We start from the raw sequence: 24,693 nt of genomic DNA, 5'->3' as shown, positions 1-24,693 counted from the left end.
GTAGTGGTTAACATGAAAATAATTACCTTCATTCTGTAACCTCCTACACTGATGGTTCAATAGGTGAGATACAGTATAAGGAACACGACGAGGATATCTTTTAGTTATGAATTAATCAGAATAATACTAAGTCTTGAATATGTATGTCGAGGTGTCGTGTCGTGTTGTGTCGTGTCGTGTTGTGTCGTGTCGTGTTGCTTCGTGTCTCGTATTTGCTTCGTGTCGTGTTGTGTCGTGTCGTGTTGCTGGGCCAATTGCAAGAACAGTCGTTGGGTGTACGACGCCGTTTACGATGACCTTCTTGCCCTGATCTTGTTTCAGGAATACCACCCTTTTGAAGCTCTGGAGAGATCTCGAAGTTTCGATATTTTGAGTACAGCACTAGCTAATAATTCCCACCAGGAAACTTGCTTCGAGACTCCTCCAAAGCTTCGAAAAGTGCAGAATTCCATGTGTTAAAGGCGATATTGCTGAAAAAGACCAGGGCAAGAAGGTATCATCACCACACCCATAACCGTTTTTACTAATTGGCCTAATCATCGTGCCGTGTCGTATTAAGCGTAAGTGTCGTGTCGTGTCGTCGTGTGTCGTGTGTCGTGTCTCGTGTCGTGTCGTGTCGTGTCGTGTCGTGTCGTGTCGTGTTATATACTACATCAATATGGACCATAAGAGTTTCTACACAGTATCGTCCTCAAGCAGTGGTACCAAGATGACGATAAACCTCAGCTGAGTATTGAGATAAAAACAGACTTTATCGGAACTACTGAATGTGTGTCGATAATATAAGAAAGAAAAATAAAATGACTGATGTTTATATAAGATAACTTGGGGGGGGGGGGGTGAACCAATATTGTATTATACCTAACCTAACCTAATCTGTTATTGGAATATTTCTAACGACAGTCATAGTGGATATAGATTGTATTGAGGTTCAGTAAAAGAAGGTCATCCGCTTCTCCTACAAACCGAATTTTGGCACTATATAGAAAACTGCTAAAATGCATATGGAACACACAGTCACACACACAATTATGTAATATACTATAGGACTAGCCGTGTGTCTGTCTGTCTGTCTGTCTGTTCTGGGCAACCGAAACGGCACAATCGTTTTTCATCAAAATGGTGAAAAAATTCGTAGAGTGGAACAAGCCTGGTCCCATGTCGATGGTTTCTTTAGGAAGGCAGTAATTAACCATTTTATTTACAATGGAAAACTATGAAAGTCTACGGACTTGGCGCACCCTAATTAACTATGCACGTCTACGGACTTGGCGCACCCTCATTCGCTGTACGCTAGCCAAGCACGAGCGTTCTAACTTTCACTTGGCACGAAGGTGCTCGCGATCACTTGTATAGGCTATAGTGTGTGTGTGTGTGTGTGTGTGTCAGTAGTAAAAAGGATCTTCTCTATTAGACCTGATCATTTCTCGGGTGAGTATCGTGTGGTCTTGAGTCGGGACGGTCGACAGGTCTTACTTAAGGCGGCTCTGTAATCGAAATAATACGGCCTTCACTACCATGGTTCCGTGACTGTGCTATACAAGTCCGTGTGATCACCTGATAATGAATAATTTTCCTTCCAGAGAAAATTTTACTCAAATGTTAAAGGTTTATTTTGTGTTGGGTTTATGTAGGTTAATAATCAATATTGATCAAATTAAACCATTTAAATGGATTTAAATACTTGTTGATCATTGTAGCAGTGAAGGCGGTCATTATGACTTAGCAGATACAGCCAAGGACATTTATTATTAATCGCATACATAAGAAATACCACCAGCTTGTCAAGGAACTCAGCGGAGGTGGTTCAAACTTTCTGCAGTACCAACCACACGTTTTATAAACCTTACTCGTTGTTTTATTGTAGCTCTTAATTCCGGTTTTATTTTGGGTAATCTTTTTTATCCCGATTTATATACCACATCTCTTGCCTTGTCACAGCCCTAAACTTTGCTCTATATTTTCACTATATATCTACTTACTGAACTCGTATAAGGCTATAGGACATGGTTATATTATCTTATAAATATACCTGATAAGTTTAAATAATCTGTGTTGGTTAATCCTTGACCTGATGGAATTATCGGACATTCAGTTTTCCTAAGATTATAGAAACTATCGGATAGGGAATAATTCAAAGGCCTAAAGTAACTGAAGCGCTACTTCTATTACCACTACTATTACCACTACTACTATATGCTCCCACTACTACTACACGCTCCTCCTACTACTACTACTACTATTTTTTTTAAATGGCCTCCAGCCTCCCCCAATAGCCATACCTTCGCCACCATTTTATTACCGTAATATTAAATATCCTAATACATAAGTAGCTACTACTACTACTACTACACGTTCCTACTACTACTACTAATACCCGCGCCCACTACTACTATTACTACTAAAAAAATAATAATAATAATAATAATAATACTGTAATAATAATTATACACGCTCCCATTGGAGGGAAAAGCAAAAAGTTTTGGCTTTGCGTGCTAAAACTTTTTAAGATAAGTCTATAGTTTTTCAAGTTCAAAAGACCAATAATATTTAAACTTACTTTGTACATCTATCACTATATACTCAATAATTCAGCCACTTTATAATTACTGAAAATAAACGAGAATTGTTACTAAATTTCCTCGTCACAACACAGTCTCTTGAAATGTGATTTTTCTCACTTAGATCAACATGCAAATCCTGTATCATAATTGAACTCGGCGACAAAAAGAGAGAATTATATGAGTGTGTCTGTGTTTTGTAATGCCTTATTGAAAATATAGATAAATATATCTTAAAACTTACCTACCAAATGCGCACACACACAAACACACACACACACACACACACACACACACACACACACACACACTTCTTACTCCAGTTTGATCCAGATAACTTTGTCCTTCGGCAAGAGTTGTAGCCGAAGTGTATTTTATTATTAATATTATTATTATTATGATTATTATTATTATTATTATTATTATTATTACTGTTATTATTATTATTATTATTATTATTATTATTATTATTATTATTATTATTATATATCTATTTCTTAAACTATCACTGATATCGTGTCTTAACAATGTCTAGCGTCTCCCAGTGTCTTGGCGACGGCTCCTCGTCCATGAATCACATCAATACCACAACAACATTTTCTCGTTCCTAATGTTATACTGACACAAACTATGGGTAATCTGTTACTGCTTCTGACCTGGAGAATCTTCTGTCATAATGTAGACACCTGCTCATGGGCGGCGTGGGTGGCGAAGCGAGCGGCTGAGGCGTGGGTGGCAGGGTGGTGGGTGGCAGGGTGGTGGGTGGCTGCGGTGTTTACTACTATGAATCTCCTTCAACTACACTGTCTTGGTTATTACCTTCTATAACCCCACAGTTCCAGTTTTTTCTACTCACTATATTCACCAGCAGTGAGGCGTCGTGAGCTTGGTGTCCCCGGTTACTTAATAGCCTCTCACTGTTCCGTCAACACCATAATAAAAAAAAATATCAAAGTTTCAGATTTGTATTAAAAGTTTCAGCAAACACCTTACTTCAGCAAAGACTTAAAAATTACACGCACACAAGATCAATGAGTCATCTACACGCCGGTAATGACTGACACACACACATACACACTGGCCCTGGGAGGCAATGAAAGTCCTTAGAGTGTGTGGTAGTGACCGAGGGAGCGGTGAGTATGTGTGGTGTGTGGCACTGGTGGTGTTACAACGTGTACTAACTAACTCTACTCCGGGCGACTGGTAACTGTTGCTATACTGTTGTACACATTACACCTACTAGCTCCTCCTCCCTCCTCCTCCCTCCCCCTCCCTCCCCCCCCCTCTCTCTGCCTCCCCCCCCTCCTCTCTCTCTGCCTCAACCCACAACTACCTCCTCACCATCCCACCCACACCCACACCACCGCCGTTTCCCCACCCCAATAACCCCCCACTTCTACCTAACCTCAGCCCCACCCCACTATTACTTCCTCTTAAGCCCCTTCCTTCCCTTCCCCTTCCTTCCCTTCCTCCCCTTCCCCTTCCCTTCCCTCCCCTCCTCCCCTTCCCTTCCCTTCCCTTCCCTTCCACAACAAATCCCTGTGATAAAAGTCATTCGCGTTTAGAGAATTTAATGACTTGTGGAGTATCACGTTGGCCTCCTCCTCCTCCTCCTCCTCCTCATCCTTCTCTTCCTCTTCTTTATCTTCTTCTTATCCTCCTCTCTAGTACTTCCCTCCCTTTTTCTCCTCTTTCTCCTCTTATTTCCTCTTTACCGTCTCCTCTTTTTTTTCCTCTTCCTCCTCTCTTTTACACCTTCATTATACTGTTCTTCATCTCTTCCTTTATTTTCTCTTTTTCTCCTCCTTCTTTCCTTCTTCTTCTCCTTCTTCTTCTTCTTCGTCTTCTTCCTCCATTATTCTCTTCTGTCTTTGGTATTTACTTTATCTATACTTATTGCTATTCTCTTATTTATTATGACTTTATTATTCTCACCTGTACCATTGTGACACCTGGTCTTAATAATATGTTCCTCTACCTAGATGCCGATTTCACCTCCTTGGAGTATGAATATCGAATGATTTTACCGATTTTACTTCTTTGGGATCTGAATACCGGGTGATTCTGCCGATTTCACCTCCTTGGAGAATGAATATCGAATGATTTTACCGATTTTACTTCTTTGGGATCTGAATACCGGGTGATTCTGCCGATTTCACCTCACTGGGGTCTTAATATCGGGTGATTTTGCCGATGAATAATGAGGTATACGGCACAATACGTACTTACCTATTAAGCTTAATTAATTGACTCCATCGTGTATAAGAACTGGACATAAAACACGAGAGAGGTGCTGAGGTTACTGATGTGTTCTTCCTGTTTCGTGATGTTGGCATGTGTCTGTGATGTGTGTTTGTGATGTGTGTGTGTGTGTGTGTGTGTGTGATGTGTTTGTGATGTGTCTGTGAGTGTGTTTGTATGTGTGTGTGTTGTGTGTGTGTGTGTGTGTGTGTGTGTGTGTGATGTGTGTTTGTGATGTGTCTGTGATTTGTGTTTGTGAGTGTGTTTGTGCTGTTGGCATGTGTCTGTGATGTGTGTGTGTGATGTGTCTGTGATGTGTCGTGTTTGTGATGTGTCTGTGAGTGTGTTTGTGCTTTGTGTGTGTGTGTGATGTGTGTTTGTGATGTGTCTGTGATGTGTGTTTGTGATGTGTGTTTGTGCTGTGTTTGTGATGTGTCTGTGCTGTGTGTTTTTTATGTTGGGATATGTCTGTGATGTGTTTGTGATGTGTTTGTGATGTTGGGATGTCTTTGTGTCTGTGATATGTTTGTGCTGTGTCTGTGATGTGTTTGTGATGTTGGGATGTGTCTGTGATGTGTCTTTATGTTGTGACTTTGTGGTGTGTCTGTGATGTGTCTTTATGTTGTGTCTTTGTGATGTGTCTGTGATGTGTCTTTATGCTGTGTCTTTGTGATGTGTTTGTGATGTGTCTGTGATGTGTCTGTCATGTGTTTGTGCCGTGTCTTTGTGATGTGTCTGTGCTGTGTCTGCGATGTGTCTGTCATGTGTTTGTGCCGTGTCTTTGTGCTGTGTCTGTGATGTGTTTGTGATGTGTATGTGCTGTCTTTGTGATGTGTTTGTGCTGTGTCTTTGTGATATGTCTGTGCTGTATTTATGTGTCTTTGTGCTGTGTCCGTGCTGTGTTTGTGATGTGTCCGTGCCTATTAATTTATTCACGAAAAATTATACAATGCCAACAGGCCAAAGGAATCTACAACAAACCGCATACTAGTGTATCAATTCTTTCAAATATAAATCAGGAATAAATCGGCGGCTTAAATCTGCGACTTAAATCTGCTACTTGAGCCTGCAACTTAAATCGGCGGCTTAAATCTTCGACTTAAATCTGCGGCTTAAATCTGCGACATAAATCTGCTACATAAATCTGCTACTTAAATCTGCGACTTAAATCTGTAAATTAAATCTGCGACTTAAATCCGCGACTTAAATCTGCGACTTAAATCTGCCACATAAATCTGCTACTTAAATCTGTGGCTTAAATCTGCGACTTAAATCTGTAAATTAAATCTGCGACTTAAATCCGCTACTTAAATCTGCTACTTAAATCTGCGAGTTAAATCTGCGATTGTAGGCTTCAGCGGATGCGTTGGCAGCATAGGATGAAAGAATGTGTGTCTCCGTGGGCACTGAGTGGCGTATTGTGACAGTGTTGGTTTTGTGGTGGTGGTGTGGTGGAGAGAGAGAGAGAGGGAGGGGGAGAGAGAGAGAGAGAGAGAGAGAGAGGAGAGAGAGAGAGAGAGAGGAGAGAGAGAAGGAAAGGGAAAGAGAGAAAAAGAGAGAGAGAGGGAGAGAGAGAGAGAGAGAGAGAGAGAGAAGGAAAAGTGGAAAGAGAGAAAAGAGAGAGAGAGAGAGAGAGAGAGAGAGAGAGAGAGAGAGAGAGAGAGGGAAGGAAAGAGAGTATATATATATATATATATATATATATATATATATATATATATATATATATATATATATATATATATAAAGATAAAGGGTGAAGATATACTGTAGAAAAAGAGAGAGAGAGAGAGAGAGAGAGAGAAAAAAAAAAGAGAGAAAGAGAAAGAGATTTATGTGTGGTCCAGGATCGAACCATTACGAGTATTGACCACAGCGACCATTCAGTCCTCCTTATTCAGTATTTATATTAAAACAACGATCATAACAGTAGAGTGTGCACTGTCACCCATTCTCTCCTCATTCTCCCCATCTCTCTGCCCTCCCATCCTCCGCTCCCCAACCCCCTTCCCTCTTCCCATCCCTAACCCCCCCCACCCCCTGGTGGTGTAGACAATCAGATCATTACAGTAAAACAACTTCCTCCTGGACAATGGACTGAGGTTAGGTTAGGTTAGGTTAGGTAGTTAGACATCCCTCCCCCCCAAAAAAAAAAAAAGAATGAAAAAATAAATTAAACAAACAACAAATAAGTATATAAATGCATAACACAAATAAATATTCTTAGTTCACGGTTTGTTTTTTTTGGGGGGGGAGAAATGGCAGATAGTTCTCATGGGGAGTTTTAACATGGACAATACCGTGTTAATTCTTTCTTTAATGTTTACGTATTAAAGGCACAACATAAGAATATAAGAATGGAGGAAACTGCAGCGGGCCTATTGACCCATACTGGGCAGTTCCATTTACACCCAACCCCTATCGCTCATATAAGCATCCAACCTATGTTTGAAGCTACCCAGCGTATTCGAGTTAATGATGATATTTGGTAACTTGTTCCATTCATCCACTACTCTGTTTCCAAACCAGTGTTTACCTATTTCACGCCTAAATCTAAATTTGTCTAATTTAAAACCATTGTTACGAGCTCGCTCCTGGTTGGATAGTTTGAGTACCTTTGTAATGTCACATTTGTTTAGCCCTGACTTCCATTTATACACCTCTATCAGGTCGCCCCTCGCTCTACGTCTCTCGAGGGAGTGCAAATTAAGATGCTTTAACCTGTCTCTGTACTCAAGGTTCCTAATGCCCGGGATTAGTCTTGTCATTCTCCTCTGGATTCTTTCCAAGGATTCTATATCCATTCTGTAATACGGTGACCAGAACTGAACTGCGTAATCCAGGTGAGGTCTCACCAGCGCAAGATATAATCTTAAGATGACCTCGCTAGTCTTGTAACTAACACTCCTTTGTATGAACCCAAGTACTTTATTAGCCTTGTTACGAGCAAAAACATATTGTTTACTTGGCTTAAGATTCTTATTTATCATTACTCCTTAATCTCTCTCGCAGTCGGATTTCACAATGGCATCTTTGTTCATCCGGTAACTGGTTTCCCTGTTTACATCTCCTATACTGGTGTGTGAATGGCCGGGAATCTGTGTCACAACATGTTAGGCAATTGGTCATTTTTTCTTATTTTTACGTTCATTTTGGAGTCTGTGAGTGATTTTTTTATGTGTATTTATTTTCGGTAATGATGTCTTATATAATAGCTTCTGGATCTTGCGTTTTATCTGACCTAACCTACCCTGACCTGACCTGACCGGACCTAACCTAACCTAACCTGACCTGACCTGACCGGACCTAACCTGACCTGACCTGACTTGACCTGACCTAACCTAACCTAACGTAATCTAACCTAACCTAACCTCCCTCTGTACATTCCTTTTATGCTTAAGGTCGTAGTTACAGTAATACAAGAGGGCGTGTGTGCAATATTGACTTGACTGTACTCATTGTGTCACCAGTCAGTCACTACATTATTGATAAACGACTCCCACTCAACATCGGCTGTCTGGAAGTACATTTCTTGACCCGAGAGAGAGAGACGTACCGAGTACTGGAAGTCAATATCGTTTATAAATGTATATTATTTACTATTAGCCAGTGTGTGTGTCAAATCTGTCCACGAAAAAATAATAAATAAAGTTAAAATAAAATAAGAACTGCTCAGTCTTCATGTACTATTTTTTGTTCAATAAACGGGGTAAATATATTTTCAAAACAGTAAATTGAAAAATGTATGAATTGGTAATTATTTTTTGATATATGTCAATACATTCATCATTTTTTTATGGTGAAAATGAAATAAGACTCTCCAGCATGTGACAGAGGACATCATTATTGATGATTGAGTGTGATAGGTGTTGGTGGAGGTGTGTGACCCTGGTGGAGGTGTTGGTGGAGGTGTGTGACCCTGGTGGAGGTGTTGGTGGAGGTGTGTGACCCTGGTGGAGGTGTTGGTGGAGGTGTGTGACCCTGGTGGAGGTGTTGGTGGAGGTGTGTGACCCTGGTGGAGGTGTTGGTGGAGGTGTGTGACCCTGGTGGAGGTGTTGGTGGAGGTGTGTGACCCTGGTGGAGGTGTTGGTGGAGGTGTGACCCTGGTGGAGGTAAGCAGGAGGTGTTGACCCTGGTGGAGGTGTTGGCAGGAGAGTGTGACCCGAGGTGTTGGTGGAGGTGTGTGACCCTGGTGGAGGTGTGTTGACCTGGTGGAGGTGCGGAGGTGTGTGACCTGGTGGAGGTGTGGACCCTGGTGAGAGGTGTTGACCCTGGTGGAGGTGGCAGGAGGTGTGTGACCTGGTGGAGGTGTGTGGCCTGGTGGAGGTGTGTGACCCTGGTGGAGGTGTTGGTGAGGTGTGTGACCATGGTGGAGGTGTGTGACCCTGGTGGAGGTGCAGGAGGTGTGACCTGGTGGAGGTGTGTGACCCTGGTGGAGGTGTGACCCGGAGGTGTTGGTGGAGGTGTGTGACCCAGGAGGTGTGTGACGGAGGTGTGTGACCTGGTGAGGTACCGTGGAGGTGGTGTGTGTGACCTGGTGGAGGTGTGTGACCTGGTGGAGGTGGGAGGTGTGACCCTGGTGGAGGTGTTGGTGGAGGTGTGTGACCCTGGTAGAGGTGGGAGGTGTGTGAGTGACCCTGGTGGAGGTGTTGGTGGAGGTGTGACCCTGGTGGAGGTGTTGGTGGAGGTGTGTGACCCTGGTGGGAGGGTGTTGGTGGTGACCTGGTAGAGGAGGAGGTGTGTGACCCGGTGGAGGCAGGGAGGACCCGGAGTGTTGGTGGAGGTGTGACCCTGGTGGAGGTGTGTTGTGAGGTGACCCTGGTAGAGGTGGGAGGAGGTGTGTGACCTGGTGGAGGTGTTGGTGGAGTGTGTGTGACCCTGCGGAGGTGTTGGTGGAGGTGTGACCCTGGTGGAGGTGTTGGTGGAGGTGTGTGACCCTGGTGGAGGTGTTGGTGGAGGTGTGTGACCCTGGTGGAGGTGTTGGTGGAGGTGTGTGACCCTGGTGGAGGTGTTGGTGGAGGTGTGTGACCCTGGTGGAGGTGTTGGTGGAGGTGTGTGACCCTGGTGGAGGTGTTGGTGGAGGTGTGTGACCCTGGTAGAGGTGTGTTGCGGGAGGTGTTGGTGGAGGTGTGACCCTGGTGGAGGTGGTGTTGGTGGTGGTGTGTGACCCTGGTGGAGGTGTTGGTGGTGGTGTGTGGACCCTGGTGGAGGTGCCAGGAGGTGTGACCCCTGGTAGAGGCAGCAGGAGGTGTGTGACCCTGGTGGAGGTGTTGGTGGAGGTGTGTGAACTGGTGGAGGTGGAGGTGTGTGACCCTGGTGGAGGTGTTGGTGGAGGTGTGTGTGTGACCCTGGTGGAGGTGTTGGTGGAGGTGTGTGACCCTGGTGGATGTGTTGGTGCTGTGTGACCCTGGTGGAGGTGTTGGTGGAGGTGTGTGATCCTGGTGGAGGTGTTGGTGGTGTGTGACCCTGGTGGAGGTGTTGGTGGAGGTTATTGGAGGTATTTATTACTGACATCCTCTCTGCCACATTATACACAAGATTATTTCACTTCACTTAAAGACAAACCAATAAACCTGAGTTTATTGTCAGCGCATTTTCGGATTTTTTTTAATCGTGTGTGTGTGTGGGGTGTGTGTGTGTGTGTGTGATAATTTGCATACGCTTGTGTGTATACGAGAACGCGTAAGTACAATAACCTGTTACGCCCACTACATAATTTATCACCACATAATGTCTCACGCCACAACCCACTGAAATAATAATAACAAGGCCGACTGTACTCGTGCCAGTGTTTCAGTAGTAATAGCAGTAATTACTCAGTATGCCATGGCCACAGTGCCAGACGCGACCTCCAACTACCTGGCACTTACCACTGTTGACACTTCTACTTAGTGCTGAAGCAAATAGCTAAATGGGCTTTTGTTTAACTAGCTATTGTTGTTTGGTAGTTTAATATTTCTTTTGTCGTAATATTTTCACTTCCTTCAAAGTTAAGTTTACTGAAACTCTGTTCCTAAGTAAGACAATATTTAACTGAAAAAGAAATCTTTAAGGTATTTATTTAGTGTTTGATTTGTTTTGTGTGTGTTTATATAATTTTTCTTTCTTTTATTTTAAGTTATTTGTCTCGCTCTCTATTTTTCTCTTTCTCTCTCTCTTGTTTTTCTTGTTAATTTGGAAAGCGACTGATGTCAAAAAATCATTTTTACTGTGTGTGTGTGTGTGTGTGTGTAATAATTATAATAATTAACGGTTTATTGAAAGAGCATGGCAGCCGGAAGGCTGAACATATACGATTACATAACTAGGTGGGGAGAAGCTCAAGCTACAGGGCATTTCAACAGTGACAGTGCAAAAAGTAGGATTGACTGGGAGTGAATACACTGGTTGATTACAAGTTATTGATAATTTTTACAATGGTTGGGACTGGGCAGTTCTTATAGCCGTCTGTGTGTGTGTGTGTGTGTGTGTGTGTGTGTGTGTGTGTGTGAAAGTGTATAACCAGCAGGCAGTCGCTAGAAAGTACTTGTCAACACGTTAACAGCTAAGGTTAGGTTAGGTTAGGTTAGGTTAAGTTAGGTTAGAGGGACAGTATAAGCCAGTTAGATCACGTGAGACTCCGAGTATTGACAGCGTGTAGGAATGTGTGTCAATATGGTGTGGGTGATACCAAGAGTATAAACTGCTATTGATGATGAGCCTGAACGTAGCTACTGAGTTTAAAGCTTCATTGTCGTCTGTGAAGGTCAGCGAAGAGAAAAAAAACATAAGGTGTATGAAGGTTTATTCTGAATGATATACCTGAGACTTGCAAAACATGTTGATAGTGGTAGCAAGAGGTGATACATTCCTTTGGAGCTTTGAGGGGGTGTTTTGTTCATACGTGTGTCTGACTCAGGGAGTGTCTCAGGAACATCGCCACACACACACACACACACACACACACACACACACACACACACACACACACCCTTGATAGTCTTCCGTCTCCCTCTCACACTCTTGTCAATGACGAATCTTAAAATCAAATCCCCACGTCTCGTTCCTATTGATGTGTTCATTCCCTCTCGGTATTGATACATTCCTTCAGTTATCAATAATCATACCGTGGCGTGAGGGTCAGTTGGCTCCTCCTCGGGGGGCTGTGGGTGACCTGTGGTGTCTCCTCCTCTCCCTCACACCTCCTTGTTATCATCTTTTACGTGTGACCTTGATCATATTTTCAACATAAGTTATCAATATAATGAAAATCTAATCTCATTATTTGGGTAATCTGGTTTCATCGCTGTTGGTGTGTTTTATATTGATTCTTCAGCAGCCAAGGTTATCAAGGTCCTTGGGTCTTATCTTTCACCACTATAACCCAAGCAAGAAATTAGGTGGAGAGATTTTCAACAAGCTAAACAACATACAGGTATTTTCTAGTACAGGTAATAAATATTACCTCTAGAATATAATATCGTTCAACATATATTTTTTTTCACATTGTTATGGCTTGGGGATCTCGGGGTGAGTAGATAACGAGTAATTGAAGACTCAGTGCCCCGTCTTGTGCTGCATAACACACTAGGCTACTTACACAATAGTCAGTCACTACACTCCTTATTAGCAGCTTAAAGAAAGACGCGTATTAAGAGATAAAACGAAAGGAAAAAATAGTGTCTTATATCCACGAACACCGGGTCACATAAACGTAAATATTAGGAGTATAACAACGGCCATCCTACACTGGAAACACCGCTTATCATCCCATCAGCGGTTGGTCTGTTTACTACTTGACTGGTGACCGCTTGGGAACTCTATAGTAGGTGATATTGACTTATATAAGGACCAACTGGAAATGAACATCTTGTGTGGCTTTGTCGGCTTTCTTGAATAAAACTGACTAAAAGACGCCTACGTAGTACTAGCGAGGGGTAAGGAGGTAGAAACAGTATTGTAAGAGAAAACGGTAGTGGCCTGAATAACTATCAAAGAAAACGAGCAATAGTTTAGGGGTAGTTCGTCTGTGTATGTGTGTAATAATAATAAATAATAATAATAAACGGTTTATTAATAGAGTTGCAGCCGGTGACTGAAAATATACAAACTTACATTTGATTTAGACATAATGATATACGTTCAATACATTTACAGGGCTGTACAGTACATAAATCAGGAGTTGTTTATTATTTAACAGTAGATGGGGTGGTGCTATTCTTATATCTATCGGTGTGTGTGTGTGTGTGTGTGTGTGTGCCAACACTGCATAACAGAGACGTGACCGATCGCCCAAGTGGCTGACGAGCCGATCAGTGGTGAAGAGGATAAAAGTAAAAAGTAAAAGTACTCATTAATTCTACTATGTTTCGCCCTGACATCAAATGAGGGTAGCAGAGCGTGTTGATAGGAATATAATTGCGGATAATTACCTTAGATACTTAGAAGTAGGCTTGTGAAATGATGTATTACTGTAAAACGCTAAAGTTAAGTTATACTGATAAGAAAACTAATGAAGGATTACTAATATTTAGAAGAATAATGAGAGAACTATTGGAAATCTAGAGACTAAGGGCAATGGGTTACTTTGGTTATATAATTAGGGATGCGAGAATAATGATAGAAAGATTACAGGGCAAAACTGAAGGCATAGGAGGGCCATGGAAAGACAAACCGAGATTAGATGCATGGAATTAAAAGCTATGGTCGCGGTGTAGCAGTACTTGGCACTAAAGTGGGTGGTATCTGACCTGGGCCAATTTATACTCGGTGTTAAAAATGACCTCGGTTAGATCATACCCGGGCATAACCTGGTGGGGGTGTAATAATACCTGCTACACCGGGGCATAATTAGACTATTTATGTGTTATTACCAAGACATAGATACACATTGATACGTACTTATAAGTGTTTTAGTCACTGTTAACTAGGAAGATTTAAGGTTGTATACTGAAGTCATCTGTCGGTGTTCTGAAGGCGATCAGTTCGAAGTTCATGAACATCTATCTTCCTTATGACGTTTTTCTAATTAACTTTTATTGCTTTATATGTATTTGTTGAGGCAGATATAAGGAGTCATCTCCAACGTCAAGTCTCTTACATGTCGACTCCAAACTTGGTACTAGAAAGTAATTATGCTTAAGTACTAGATATGAATTATTTTCTTCTTGGTTGTACAGCTTCTACTTAATAATAATAATAATAATAATAATAATAATAATAATAATAATAATAATAATAACAAACGGTTTATTGAAAAAGTCGGCAGCCCGGAGGCTGAAAATATTCATTAGACAAAAATTACTTATTACATACAATTGATTTTGATTTTGCCGCTGACAGCGGCTACTTTATTGTGCACCCCACACTCATCCTGTGAGCGGTAGCGCAAAAGGATTACAGAGTAGAGTTTACAAAGAGTCATAATAATTAACCCCCGTTGTCAGGATATTATGGCACTGAATGTGACACAGTATTTCATTTACATTATTTGTTTAGTTCTATACATAAAGGGTAACTTGTTCACAAATGCGTGAGAACAGGCGTGTGAGGCAGTATGTCTGGCTTCACACTTTGTTATTCACATTTACGTGAGAAGTATTCAAGCACATTGCGTATTTGGTTCTGTACATGAGAATTGATATAGTTACTAAGTGCAAGAAAGTGGATACAATCTTAATATGTCGGCTATCTTGCCATTAGAGATGAAGTGTTGTGCCATTTCACACACAGTGTGCTTGGACCTGTCCCTGAAAGGTTCTATCTTCACACAGTCGAGGACGTAGTGTTCAAGTGTGTGGCCATATGTATGGCCACACACTTTACATTTAGCTTGAGGAACATACTGCCAAAGGTACTTATATCTTAACCTTAATCTAGCGGTTACAACATCTTGTAATCTAGTGATCTTGTTACTTGCTCCATATACATGTTTCACTTGATACATCTCATCATGGTAACCTACGGATCGACTAGTGCCTGTTTGCACTTGTCTACTTGCGTCAAACTCATCAATAAGTTCTTTCCTAATTACAGTTTTAAGGGTTCTTTTTGACAGACCCAAATTGTATTCAACGGTGTCTTTGTTAGACGCGAGTTTGGCGAGGGCATCAACTCTGTCATGTTTTATGAGGCCTATGTGAGAGGGGATCCACAACAGTTTGACCTTGACACCCCGGTCAACAAGGCACGCATATTTGTGTCTGGCTTCAGAGACAAGAGCGTGACAACCTGAGTCGAGGGTGCCAAGGGCAAGTAGTGAGGATAGAGAGTCAGTGATGATGAGACTGTCAGTAACAGTGGTTTCAATGAATTTAATAGCTGTGAGTATGGCAACTAATTCAGTTTGTAGAGTGGATGCCCAGTTGTTAATTCTAACTCCTTTCTCAATTATATTACCGTCAGGTTGAGTCACAACAATAGCACTTCCAGCCCTCCCACAGGCGGTGTTAAGAGATCCATCAGTGTAGATGGTCTGTGTGATATTATCATCAGTCTGTAGAGTGTGTATGTGTTCAAGAGCTCTCAATTTGGCAGTGTGTTGGAGATAAATGCTTTGTATAATTAATTTTTTAGGCTGATACGTCGGTATTGTGATATCGAAGGGAACTGTCCGCCAGGGTGGCAGGAAGCGCTGTTGTGTCTCAACTTTGTACAGGTGGTCTAGTCCAAACATCTTCATATGTGTAGCTGTAGTTTGGATCCATTTAGACTCAGTAGTCCCATGGTTCATACATTGTAGCAATTTTAAGGAAACAATGTTATCAGGATCACCACGCAGAAGCCTCAGGGCTAAATATTACTTACAAAGACATGGGGTGGGTGGGTCGTTTAACAAAAGCTTTCATTACTAAAAGAAGAAGGAACAATGATTGAACATACAAATTATTATAGTTTACAGTTGATGGCCCGGGCCTGGGCTGGTCATAGAGACACCAGGTGGTGTGGTGTTCACGTGGTGTGGTGTTCACGTGGTGTAGTAACTCTTCTTCGGGTGTTGATATGAAGGACCTCACGTGGTCATGGAGACATCGGGTGGTGTGGTGTTCACGTGGTATAGTGACTCGTCCTCGGGTGTTGATATGAAGGACCTCACGTGGTCATAGAGACATCGGGTGGTGAGATGTTCACGTGGTATACTGACTCGTCCTCGGGTGTTGATATGAAGGACCTCGCGTAGTCATGGGGACACCATGTGGTGTGGGGTGGTGTCACAGTACCTCACTGTGCCGTGATGTTGTTATCCCGTAGTCAGGTGCATAGCCGGCCGGCCCTCTGTTGTTCCCAGGGTGGACGGATTAGCACCTCCTGGTCAGATGATGGTGGTTAGTTCCCAGGGGTGCTTATCCTATTGGTGGGTGCGGCTTTCTTTGGTACTGTCTAGTGCTGAATTCACTGGCTTAAGCACTGTTCATCACTGTTCAACACTGATCCCCACTTCTTTCCAAAACGAAATTGTCACTTTTGATTATATAAATATCCCGGTGGTGAGGATGGGTCGGGGAGAGGGACTTGGGGAATGGACCGACATTGGTCAAGGATGTGTGTTGGTTTGTGTTAGTGTGAGGTGTGATCGTCTATGTATATTAGTTTAGTATTATATGAAAATTTAATGACGTAACTAATGCTTTTAACCCACTGAGTACCGTTGCCAGTAATCCGAGTACAATGAATTAGCTTATTGATTAAGATATGTTAACACCTTAAGCACGATATCACCCCTTCGTTAGATTAACTTCATATCTTGAGTACGATATGTTAACCCTTTGAATATAATGACGTAACCTTCGAGTACAATGTCACTTTACTCAGGAGTTGATAATGACTTAGATGTTGTGGGGATCAAGGACTGGGAGCGGCTGTTGGGTTCTTCTTGTCCTCAGCCCCCACCTTCCTTCCTTCCCTCCTGCCTACCTTACCTACACACTGTTTATGTCTCTCGTCTAGCCATAGTAATTTGAAGGTTTTTTTTTTATTGTTATTAATGCTATTTTATTATTATTATTATTATTATTATTATTATTATTATTATTATTATTATTATTATTATTATTATTATTATTATTATTATTATTATTATTATTATTATTATTATTATTATTATTATTATTATTATTGTTGTTGTTTTCGTTTTTGTTATTGTTGCTGTTATTGTTGTTGTTATTGTTGTTGTTGTTGTTTATATGATTGGTAGTAATATACAGTTCCTACTAACCCGTATCTCCAAACTGCCAACCTATATGACCTATAGCTAACCTATCCACCAATCACGTCCGTCGTTACATGACCAATACCCAATCATTCATAAATAGTGATACTACTACTACTACTACTACTACTACTACGACGACGACGATGACGGTGCTGTTTGGAGACGGGTTAACCACAGGGGGTGAAAGCGCACAATTCCCCAGTACGACATATGAGGTTTCGTTCTTTGCTGAAATTAACAATAGAATATCTTCTATACATTCACTTTGCATTAAATTCCCAGTAAAATGTCTGAAGATGGTTTTTGGTTGTTCAGGATAATATGCATAAAAAGAATTAGTTACATTAGACTCCTGTATTTCTCCCAACATGTCAACTCGTCTTCCACCCAGGTCGATAATTATAATCTTGACTTACCTTCACATAGTTAGTCATCCATGCTCCAGATCTCACCATGATTTGTTGTTTTAGCACTACATTTTCTAAGTTTTCTCAGCCTTGATGTGCCCCACTCCCCCTATATGAACCCCCTCTATATGGACCCCTTATATGGACCCCCTCTATATGGGCCCCCTCTATATGGGCCCACTCTATATAGACCCCCCTATATGGACCCCCCTCTATATGGACCCTCTCTATGTGGACACCCCTATATGGACCCCCCTCTATATGGACCCCCTCTAGGACCCCCTATGGACCCCCCCTGTTGGGGCCCCCCACTATCACCCACATCTGGTAGAAATAAAGATTAGTGACTCGTAAATAACAATGATTAATAAAAGATAATGTGCGTCTCACCTTTAAGGCGTGTGTGTTCTTGCTCAGGGTCCATGGCGACAGTTTGGTCTCCTCGTGAGGGTGCCATTGTTGGCCGTCGGAGGCGTTGGATTGGTTGGCCCATGCTTGTATGGGGGCCACCAGGGGCTGCGTCATGCCCACCGACACCACCATGCCACCGGCCGCATCGTGGATGCCCCGCGGGTACGTGCTCAGCAACGTCCCCATCCCCATGTCTGCAGGGGCAATATGGATCAGCCAGGGGCGTAATGAGCAAGTTTAGGGTCAAGAGAATACAATAGTTCACGTTATGCCTTAGGTTTTCTATGACAGTGAGAGGCTGCTTATCAGGGGTAACTAACTTATATTTCAGTGTTGTAACGTAAGAGAAAATGGAACAAGTGGATATGTAATAATAAACTCTTCCAGCGGTTAATTTGTATATAAAGAGTAATTGGAGCAGACAATCATGATTATGTTCGTATATATATTGACTAAAAAATATCGTCTTTCATACTATTGGTATTTGATTTAAACATTCTTTTACATTACAAAATCCATTTAAGTTTTTTACGGGGAACAGCCCACCCGGGCACAGGTCACCGACCCACAACGGGGCCTAGAGGGCGAAAAAATAAGAGTAAATGGAAATTAAAAATAGAAAAGAAAGTTTTAAGTAAATCTACACCGCGAAGTTGCCGGAAAACCATCTTTTTAAAGTGAGACAAATTGATAAGTATGGAAACAGAAGAAGGCTGAGTATTCCACAGTTTGGCTGTGTGAGGAAAGAAGGATGTACTATAGCGGGTTATTCTAGTGTGACCGACAGTCACAGAGAAACGGTGGGCACCGCGGGCAAGACGAGTGTTACGAGCACACGGCCTTGCCGGCGGTACACAGGAAAAAAGTCTTCCGTCTTGTTACTATCAACGGTAAATATTCGTCTATTGGCTGTCCGCAGGTTTACGGGAATAGGTTTTGTTGACGTTTTCGGTGTCTTACTTAAATCTGACATTCATTTATTTTACAAATCAGCATTTTTTGCAAAAAAAAATAATTTTCATTTTAAAAGAAACAGCTAATTTGCACAAAAATGGAAGTCAAATTTGAGTAAAACACCCATAAAAAAGCTACTCTTATACCAAAGGAACCAACCAACCAACCTACCTACCTAACCTAACCTACAAGGAGGAGGAGGGAAGGAGGAGACAACTGACTCTTAAGTAAGGAGTATAACCTCGGGTAAACATGGTGGGAACCTGCGGACAGCCAATGGACGAATATTAACCTTATCAACAATCACTCCTAGGAAAATTTGGATATATTCTTTAAAAAAATCCTCCTAAATTAACCACTAATTCTCTTAAAGTGTGAATTGACGAGAAAGGGTAAATAAATGAATGATAATGAGATGATTGATAAGTATTCAAGTTTGTTCAATTTCAGAAAGTTATCATGTAGCACTTCAGAACACCGGGAAATATTATGTTCTTTGTCTCACTTAATAATAAAGCTCAACTCTCACAAAACATCTTTCGCTAAAACCATCACTTTTAAGTCTTATCACACTGACCTGTTGCTGTATAACCTTGACCTTTGACCTTTGACCTTATCAATTTTAAAACAGAAAGGTACTACTATATTGTCACCTGTTTATGATCCTAACCCATGATTGAAATTTTAAGTAAACATTGAATTAGACTTGTAGATCTAAACAAATACAACGACACTGGCTGTTAACATAGTAAGAATTTTTTTAACAGGACGCGAATGCAGGAACCAACCCAGGGGCGGCTACACAAGGCTTACTATTCGGATAATAAAATAAAAATACATACAGTAAACTTAGGGGTGTTACCATACTGTTTATATAAGATGACTTCTCTCGCTCACGTCTCGGAACACCATTACCCATATCATCGCCACAAGGTATTAAATTAACGTAACTTTAGAATATCGTTTAGAAATTCAAAATAACGCAGCACTGAAGTTCATAACAAGATTCTCTAGAATATCAAACATCTATTGTTATCATTGTGTTGTTAGCTAAGACATACCAAGGTACCAGGTAAAGCAACACCAGGTATTCGTAAGGTGTGATTTACTCGGTGTTGTAAAGATTAGTTTATTACAATGGAAATAAATTGGGCAGAATAAATTACACTTGAGAAATATTTCAAGTTTGTCCTCACGGGCTGTCATGACGTACTCTAATATTCTGAGATATTAACTTTTTTATGATTACACTTTTTTATATAGACGTGATAAGTACTCAGTCACTGGTCCTTGGTGGATATTTGGAATATTTTTATGATATTAAAGACATTTCTCACTACCCCGTAAATATTAAGGTGTGTGTGTGTGTGTGTCTGTGTGTGTGTCTGTGTGTGTCTGTGTGTGTATTTTATTTTTCTCAAATTTCTGATAAAGCCATAACAACAAATTCAAAGTAAACATCCCAATTATGATAACATTTCTATATATTCTTAAACATACAGAGGGAATGAACGAATTAATCACTTACCATAAATATAGTCAAGATTCAGTACAACATCATTCACAGCTATTGTAATGCAGGCAAACGTATAGGACCATTTATCATTGCTTAGTTCCCATTCTTATCATTCGTTACACACACACACACACACACACACACACACACACACACACACCTATACAGCAATTCCATTTCAACAAAATAATTAAATCAGGTTCATTCACGAAGAGAAGGTAAAGTTTTTGACTCCCAAGGCGTCCTCATACTTACTGTAATTACGTGGAAGAAGAAGAAGAAGAAGAAGAAGAAGAAGTCAAGAAGAAGAAGAAGAAGAAGGAGAAGTCAAGAAGAAGAAGGAAAAGAAGAAGAAGAAGAAGGAGAAGAAGTCAAGAAGAAGAAGAAGAAGAAGGAGAAGTCAAGAAGAAGAAGAAGAGAAGAAGTCAAGAAGAAGAAGGAAGAAGAAGAAAAAGGAGAAGTAGTCAAGAAGAAGAAGGAAAAGAAGAAGAAGAAGGAAAAGAAGAAGAAGAAGAAGAAGAAGAAGTCAAGAAGAAGAAGGAAAAGAAGAAGAAGAAGAAGGAGAAGAAGTCAAGAAGAAGAAGGAAAAGAAGAAGAAGAAGGAGAAGAAGTCAAGAAGAAGAAGGAAAAGAAGAAGAAGAAGAAGAAGAAGTCAAGAAGAAGAAGGAAAAGAAGAAGAAGAAGGAGAAGAAGTCAAGAAGAAGAAGGAAAAGAAGAAGAAGAAGAAGAAGAAGTCAAGAAGAAGAAGGAAAAGAAGAAGAAGAAGAAGAAGACGAAGAAGAAGAAGTCAATAGTCTTCCATGACCTTAGACAATGGACACGCACGCACTGAGAGGTAATTATTGTACAATAAAGGTGATTTTTCTACCTGGTGGAGAGAGAAAGTCGTCCCTATCACCTGAGAGTGGCGATATGTTGTAGTTTATAGAGTATGATTGTTAAAGTAGTAGTTCAGGGGTGACCTAACCTAACCTAACCTAACCTAACTCGAAGGCTTACAGGTGCTTGAGTTATCCAATAAAACCCTTGTTAGCATTATTGATAAACTGTATAATTAATCTTTCATGTTTTCGTAATGTATTTCGTCATAAATGTAAATATCATTAAAAAAAATTATTATAGGTTTTCTTTGAGTTCAATTTAATACTGAAGTTATTGTCTTTAAAACTGATGATTATTTTGTCTCTCTCAATCACAGGTTAGGTTAGGTTAGGTTAGGTTAGGTTAGGTTAGGTTAGGTGAGGTGCAAATATTGAACGTAATTTTCGGTGTTTCAACTTAATCCAACCAAGTTAGATGCATTTTTATAGCGTAAATTAGGAAGAAAAATTGAATCCATGGCTTCAGTTGGACATTAACCCCGTGGTCACTAGCGGAGGTTAACGACACTAAACTAAAGTGACGTTAACTATAATACTATTACAACTCATATAATAAACATCTTCATTTTCTTTATTTACTCATTGGATTTTTAATTTGAATTCGTGATAATTATTCAAAATTACATTAGATTGAAAAGTTGAAAGAAGATTAGTGGATGGTGTATAAAATCAACATTGCGTGATTTTATTTTTTTAACATAAGTGCTGCTTGTAGTTCAAAGGTCAAGGTCACAAAGGGGTCATTTGTAATTGACCCGGACTATAATTTCCCGGAGGAGTTGATATTGTTGTAGCTGTCGGTGCATATAAGCCAACCAACCACTGTATTAGGTCCTTCGGGAAGCTTATAACGCACTTCACCGACAACGACTTTATCATCACGCACCCAACCCCTCCCACCCTCCCACCCGCTGCCCTCCTGTCACCACCTCCCTTCACCCGCTACCAACCACTAACCCCACCCCCCCCACCGCCCATTATCCAGCTAGCCCTCACCACCACCAGGGTTCAAGTGCTCTAATTTTGAAGTTTTACATTATGACCTAACCTAACCTACCCTACCCTAACCTAATCTACCCTAACCTAACCTACCCTACCCTAACCTAACCTAGCCTTGCCTCACCTAAACTAACCTAACCTAACCTTACTTAACCTAAACTAAACTATACTATACTGATTCGTGACTCTCTCTCTATCCGCTATTGATAAATCCGCTATTGAAAGGGAATAATACTTTATATAGGAAAAAGCCTTATATATCATACACGCTGGGAATTATATAAGAAAGTTGTATAACGTTATAATAATATGAAAATAATATATAACGCCATTTATTTCTGAAAGTTTTATACGATACTAAAGTTGTTAAAAAAAAGTTTCTGTCTATAGTTATATGATAAGTTTATTATGATATACGAGTTATATTATAGTGGAGTCATATAAATCTTGCTTCATACACGTCCATAATGTCAGGTTCCAATAAATAATGTCTTTTTTCGTCATTCACAGACTTATGGGAAATAAATTATGGGAAATAAATCGAGAAATACAAGAGAAATATTTAGGTATGTCACTTTATATTATTATTGTGTGTGATATATGGATTATAATATTGAATAGAGGTTTAATTTTATTCTCAAATGGAGGTCAGAGTAGAATAGTGTGCACCAAGATGTATACATGGTGAATAGTGTGTACCAGGTAGTGTACATGGCAGATTAGTACACACCAAATATGTGAACATAGTAGAAGTTTAGCGAGTCAAGTAAATTAATAATTGACCTGACTTGTTTTTGTACCTTTAAGCTAATTTTCATTTGTCATCGTCAGGCTTGGACAGGTAGACAGGTATTTCCCGGTATAATTAACCACTGTGTAACCTGATATGGCAACTAAGATATATAAATTAGTTAAAATAGAGGAACATGCTTGGTTTGTGTCATGATTAGAGGCTCTGAAAGAAAGATGTGTGTGTGTGTGTGTGTGTGTGTGTGTGTGTGTGTGTGTGTGTGTGTGTGTGTGTGTGTGTAAATAAACAACTCTATATATACCCTTACCTACCTATCTGACCACCCCCCCTCCCTTCACACTACAAACCATTAGCGGTATAGCAAGACGTCTGGAAGGTTGCGTATGGTCGATGCAATATTGAACGAACTAGTTTTGACCTTGACGAGTGCCACCGCAGCTACACACCTCTACTGGCACTCTACCGCTTCTACCAGGGTGCCAGTGCGTCTACCAGGGTGCCAATGCGTCTACCAGGGTGCCAGTGCGCTACCAGGGTGTCAATGCATCTACCAGGGTGCCAGTGCTGCCTACCAGGGTGCCAGGCGTCTACCAGGGTGCCAATGCGTCTACTAGGGTGCCACGCGTTCACCAGGGTGCCAGTGCGTCTACCAGGTGCCAGTGCGTCTACCAGGTGCCAATGCGTCTACCAGGGTGCCAATGCGTCTACCAGGTGCCAGTGCAGTTCACCAGGCGCCAGTGCATCACCAGGGTGCCAGCATCTGTCAGGGTGCCAATGCGTCTACCAGGGTGCCAGTGCATCTGCCAGGGTGCCAATGCGTCTACCAGGGTGCCAGTGCGTCTACCAGGGTGCCAGTGCGTCTACCAGGGTGCCAATGCGTCTACCAGGGGTGCCAGTGCATCTGTCAGGGTGCCACGCATCTACCAGGGTGCCAGGCGCCCTGCCAGGGTGCCAATGCATTTACCAGGGTGCCAGTGCATCTGCCAGGATGCCAATGCGTCTAGCAGGGTGCCAGTGCGTCTGTCAGGGTGCCAATGCATCTACCAGGGTGCCAGTGCGTCTGCCAGGGTGCCAATGCATCTGCCAGGGTGCCAATAACTCTACTACTCCACTCTCACTGTTCCTAGACACGACGTTGAGCTGTGGTAGTATTACAAGAACAACTAATTATACCTGTAAGAACAACTAATTATACCTGCAAGGACAATTAATTATACCTGTAAGAACAACTAATCATACCTGCAAGAACGACTAATAATGCCTGTAAGAACGACTAATTATACCTGTAAGAACGACTAATTATACCTGTAAGAACGACTAATTATACCTGCAAGGACAATTAATTATACCTGTAAGAACGACTAATCATACCTGCAAGAACGAATAATAATGCCTCTAAGAACGACTAATTATACCTGTAAGAACGACTAATTATACCTGTAAGAACGACTAATTATACCTGCAAGGACAATTAATTATACCTGTAAGAACGACTAATCATACTTGCAAGAAAGACTAATCATACCTGTAAGAACGACTAATTATACCTGTAAGAACGACTAATTATACCTGCAAGGACAATTAATTATACCTGTAAGAACGACTAATTATTCCTGTAAGAACAACTAATCATACCTGTAAGAACGACTAATTATACCTGCAAGGACAATTAATTATACCTGTAAGAAAACGAATCAATCATACCTGTAGGAACGACGAATCATACCTGTAAGAACGACTAATTATACCTGTAAGAAAACGAATCAATCATACCTGTAAGAA

The 24,693-nt window shown here is 41.2% G+C and overlaps 1 protein-coding gene across 1 annotated transcript in view; it reads right to left on the bottom strand.

Moving 5' to 3' along the window:
• The window catches only part of LOC121858873, a 109,216-nt gene that overhangs the window by 32,400 nt on the left and 52,123 nt on the right, over window positions 1-24,693 (bottom strand). The window contains 1 exon segment of the mRNA XM_042355523.1: window positions 17,790-18,004. Coding sequence (XP_042211457.1) covers window positions 17,790-18,004 — 215 coding nt within the window.

Source organism: Homarus americanus, unplaced genomic scaffold (assembly GCF_018991925.1).
Source record: "Homarus americanus isolate GMGI-L3 unplaced genomic scaffold, GMGI_Hamer_2.0 scaffold46226, whole genome shotgun sequence".
Taxonomy (NCBI): domain Eukaryota; kingdom Metazoa; phylum Arthropoda; class Malacostraca; order Decapoda; family Nephropidae; genus Homarus; species Homarus americanus.
Note: the sequence above shows the minus strand (reverse complement) of the source record. Positions and strands in the feature narration are given on the sequence as shown.